The 5,000-nt window shown below is 41.8% G+C and overlaps 1 protein-coding gene across 3 annotated transcripts in view; it reads right to left on the bottom strand.

Moving 5' to 3' along the window:
* LOC123515399 overlaps nucleotides 1–5,000 on the bottom strand; it is a 22,315-nt gene that overhangs the window by 1,368 nt on the left and 15,947 nt on the right. For 2 of the 3 annotated variants that reach the window (XR_006677865.1, XR_006677867.1), the window contains exons 3-5: nucleotides 4,633–4,731; nucleotides 2,961–3,078; nucleotides 1,809–2,291 (exon numbers count right to left, since the gene is read on the bottom strand). Coding sequence is in view for 1 of the 3 variants with exons in the window: in XM_045273938.1 (XP_045129873.1) it covers nucleotides 1,982–2,291; nucleotides 2,961–3,078; nucleotides 4,633–4,731 (527 nt within the window). In the remaining 2 variants the exon portion in view is untranslated. Of the gene's footprint in view, nucleotides 1–1,567; nucleotides 2,292–2,960; nucleotides 3,079–4,632; nucleotides 4,732–5,000 lie in introns of those variants that run through there. The other variant, XM_045273938.1, reaches the window with a different exon arrangement.

Genomic DNA, 5,000 nt, shown 5'->3' with positions numbered 1-5,000 from the left:
TCTTCAAATATAAAAAAATAAAAAATAAAAACACGACATTTTAGTTTGGCAATTCTGAAAAAACAAATTCCTTAACCCCTTCAGTGCCGGGACGCATTTTTGACACTGAGTTTTATGCGGCATTTTCTTCATTTCCGTTTTCTTTTTTTGATTTTTCGGTTTTTTCAATCAGTCAGTCAGTCAACCAGTCAGTCAATCAGTCATTTCCTTTTGCAGTCTTTTTTTTCAACCATACGTATATTACCTGTTTTTCTTTTTTATATACATATTTTCAACTGATCTGCTTCCTTCTCTCCTTTACTCAGTCAGTCATTTCCTCTTTCTATCTATTGACATTAGCAAGGGCAGAAGATTAATGGCCACAGTCTTCACTATTTTAATCCCCACATGAGTTTCTGAAGCTGTATAAAATCACCAAATAGTCACCAAAATGAATATGGAGACTCATGTTTTTTAGGGCATTTTAAGACAGTTTGGTATGTTTTTAGGGCATTTTAAGACAGTTTGGTATGTTTTCAGGGCATTTTAAGACAGTTTGGTATGTTTTTAGGGCATTTGAAGACACTTTGGTAAGTTTTTAGGGCATTTGAAGACAGTTTGGTAAGTTTTTAGGGCATTTTAAGACAGTTTGGTATGTTTTTAGGGCATTTTAAGACAGTTTGGTATGTTTTTAGGGCATTTAAGACAGTCTGGTACGTTTTTAGGGCATTTTAAGACATTTTGGCTACGATATCACCATTTTATTGACATTAGGAAGGTCTATGGAGGGCAGAAGATTAATGGCCACAGTCTTCACTATTTTAATCCCCACATGAGTTTCTGAAGCTGTATAAAATCACCAAATAGTCACCAGAATGAATATGGAGATTCATGTTTTTTAGGGCATTTTAAGACACTTTGGTATAATTTAGGGTGCATTTTAAGACAGTTTGGCACATTTTGGGGGTCACATTAAGACAATTTGGTATATTTTGGGGCATTTTAAGAAGTTTGGTATGTTTTGGTGGCATCTTAAGACAGTTTGATATGTTTTTTAGGGCATTTTAAGATAGTTTTGGCATTTTAGGACAAATTTCGTTACGATATCACCATTTTATTGATATTAGGAAGAGTTTATGGAGGGCAGAAGATTAATGGCCACAGTCTTCACTATTTCAAACCCCCTCCCCCCCCACATGAGTTTCTGAAGCTGTATCACATCACCAAATAGTCACCAGAATGAATTTGAAAACGCGTCATGGTACTGAAGGGGTTAATTTATTCAACTTAGCATTATGAAGATCGTTTTACGTATTCTTATTTTTTTTTTATGTATGAGATGAATGACATGTATACTTCGACGTGATTATACAGGAACGCTAATATTATGTATAGAAAGTAGAAAAATATAAAAATCATGTATGAGAGCTTCTTCGTTTGCCTCTCTCTCTCTCTCTCTCTCTCTCTCTCTCTCTCTCTCTCTCTCTCATACATATACATACATACACACACACACACTGAGTCATTTGGTAACATCGTCTCTGCTTGGTAACTGTTTCATCACCATTATCATCATCACCTCTCTCTCTCTCTCTCTCTCTCTCTCTCTCTCTCTCTCTCTCTCTCTCTCTCTCTCTCTCTCTCTCTCTCTCTCTCTCTCTGTGTGTTCCATGGCCTCTGTTCCCCTGTCAGTTTCTAATATTACCCCTTTCATGACCTCTAAACACAAATGAACAATAAGGATAAGAATTTAAATGTCTTCCTCTCACACAAACAAACAAACAAAAAAAAGGAATTTGTTTTTTTGTCTTACTTTCTCTCTCTCTCACACACACACACACACACACACACACACACACACACACACACACACACACACACACACACACACACACTAAAAGAGAGCAATATAAATCTGAACCTCTCACTCAAAAACCTCACTCCTCTCCCTCTCTCTCTCTCTCTCTTTCCCTCACACCAACACACAGACACACAGACACACCTAATCATCACACTCCGTCGTGGAATCAGGCGTAGTGGTGTGAACATCCATACTAACATCCAAACTAGCACTGTCATCAGCACTAACACCACTATCAGCACTCTCAACTTCCTGCAACAGACTCCTTCCTGATAGCACGTCCTGAGAATCCTCCACAGGGGACGGGGAAGGAGACAGACTGCGGCCAAACCACGTCTGTCTTCTCCTAGAGGTGTTGAACTGGCGTATGAGGTCCCGCTGGGTCTGTGGCTGGGGCCGTGGGACTCTTGGCCGGGGTCTTACTGGGAGGAGGCTGGCGATGTTGGTCTGCCTGGTGGTTGTGGTGGTGGTGGTGGTGGTTGTGGTGTTTGTGGTTGTTGTGGTGTTTGTGGTGGTGGTGAAGGAATAGATTGGTGAGTGAGATTGGTGTGAGAGAGAGAGAGAGAGAGAGAGAGAGAGAGAGAGAGAGAGAGAGAGAGAGAGAGAGAGAGAGAGAGAGAGAGAGAGAGAGAGAGAGAGAGAGAGAGAGAGAGAGAGAATTCTTAGTATTATACAAAACTCAAACATATATTGAAAACACGAAAATGGAACAAAACTTAATCCAAACAAACAAAGATGAAAACAAAACTCCAATAAAACAGAATCAAACAGGAAAACAAATAATACATACATCTCCTCCTCCTCCTCCTCCTCCTCCTCCTCCTCCTCCTCCTCCTCCTCCTGCTCCTCCTCCTCCTCTCTCTCACTACCTCTTCCTTATCTTTCTCTCACCTCTCTTCTACAAGTTACATATATATACATCTGTCATCGTCCTCCTCCTCCTCCTCCTCCTCCTCCTCCTCCTCCTCCTCCTCCTCCTCCTCCTCCTCTCCTTCTCCTCTCTCTTTCACTACTTTTTCCTACTCCTCTTCCTCTCACCTCTCTTCCACTACTAGTTACATATATATAACTGTCTCCTCCTCCTCCTCCTCCTCCTCCTCCTCCTCCTCCTCCTGCTCACCTGTTGGGGCGTGAAGTGCGGGGGAGGTAAGCCCGGGGCACGAACACAGGGCGGCAGGCTCCCAGGGGGTCCTCGTTAAATCCTGGCCTGCACCCCGCTACTCTGATGATGGACGGGTCTGTGGGACGCGTCAGAACATGTTAGGTTAGGCTGGGTTGGGTTGGGTTGGGTTAAGGTTGGGTTAGGTTAGGTTAGGTTGGCTTGGGTTGGGTATACTACAGACAGACATACAGACAGACATGTACGTATGGTTTAGGTGTGTGTGTGTGTGTGTGTGTGTGTGTGTGTGTGTTACTGATAGACGCACACAGACAGACAGACAGAAGGACTTACAGCTATACGAATACATATAGATAGATAAATCGATACAGACACGTATAACTGTAACACACACACACACACACACACACACACACACACACACACACACACACACACACACACAATCAGACACAGATACATTAACATAACTAATACATAAAATCTACATACATTCAGATATACACACCTGTGCGCGAACACACACACACACGCAAGCAAACACACACACACACACACACACACACACACACACACACACACACACACACACACACACACACACACACACACACACACACACATGCAAATATCCTTGTTAGCATCGCACACCTGTGAATGATGTCACAGTACAGTCACTATGTAAGTTCTTTTTTACATGTTTATATATGCGCATACATCTCTCTCTCTCTCTCTCTCTCTCTCTCTCTCTCTCTCTCTCTCTCTCTCTCTTTTAAAACACTTTCACTATTTCTATCCATTCTTGTTTTTATTAATTTTCTTCTTTTTTCTCATTTCACTCTCAAGGAAGAAGGAAGAGAAGGAAGAGGAAGGAAAAAGAAAGAAGGAGGATAGGAGATGCAGGTAAATAAATAAATAAATAAATAAATAAATAGATATAGACACAGGCACAAACAGACAGACAGACACACACAGACAGATAGACAAAGAGACATACATACAGACAGACAGACAGACAGATAAATAGATAGATAAACAAAACTAAACAAGTATTGTTCAATGTTGTGTTGTGTGTGTGTTGTGAGTGTGTTTGTTGTGAGTTTGTTGTGTTGTGAGTGTGTTGTGTTGTGTTGTGTTGTGTTGTGTTGTGTTGTGTTGTTGTGTGTTGTGTTGTGTTGTGTTGTGTTGTGTGTTTGTGTGTTGTGTTGTGTTGTGTTGTGTTGTGTTGTGTTGTGTGTGTTGTGTTGTGTTGTGTTGTGTGTTGTGTTGTGTGTGTGTTGTGTGTGTGTTGTGTTGTGTGTTGTGTTGTGAGTGTGTTGTGTGTTGTGTTTGTTGTGAGTGTGTGTGTGTGTTGTGTTTGTTGTGTTGTGTGTTGTGTGTTGTGTGTTTGTTGTTGTTGTTGTGTTGTGAGTGTGTTGTGTTGTTGTTGTGTGTGTGTGTTGTGTTTGTTTGTTGTGTTGTTGTGTGTGTTGTGTTGTTGTGTTGTGTTGTGAGTTGTTGTGTTGTGAGTTCTTAGTTGTGTTAAGTTGAGTTTATGATGCTGTGTTGTGAGTGAGTTTGTTGTGTTGTGAGTTATAACTGTGAGTGTGTAGTGGTGTTTGCTGTGAGTTGAGTTTGAGTTGCGAGTTCATTGTTGTGTTGCGAGTGAGTGTGTAGTGGTGTTGAGCCTCACCTCTCGTGGACACCGGCGCCTTCATCTCAGCCATAATAACAGGCAGGTATATGTTCATGATGTCCTCCGCGGTGCTGCCTCGCCCCCCAGCCACCACCACTGCCGGAAACACAATTACAACACGACACAACACCACACCACACCACACAACACCACATAACACACCACACCACTTGGTAAATCACATGCACTTCCCACACCCTCCTCCATTAAAAAAACACCACATAATTTAAACTACTTTTGGAACACCACATAACATAACGCAACACCACACAACACCACACATCACACAACACCACTCGATTCATCACATGCACTTCTCACACCTCCACCACACATAACCTAACACCACCTAAGCTAACCTACCT

Source organism: Portunus trituberculatus, chromosome 5, assembly GCF_017591435.1.
Source record: "Portunus trituberculatus isolate SZX2019 chromosome 5, ASM1759143v1, whole genome shotgun sequence".
Lineage (NCBI taxonomy): Eukaryota > Metazoa > Arthropoda > Malacostraca > Decapoda > Portunidae > Portunus > Portunus trituberculatus.
The sequence above is the reverse complement of the archived record's forward strand: the minus strand, read 5'-3'. Positions and strand labels throughout refer to the sequence as shown.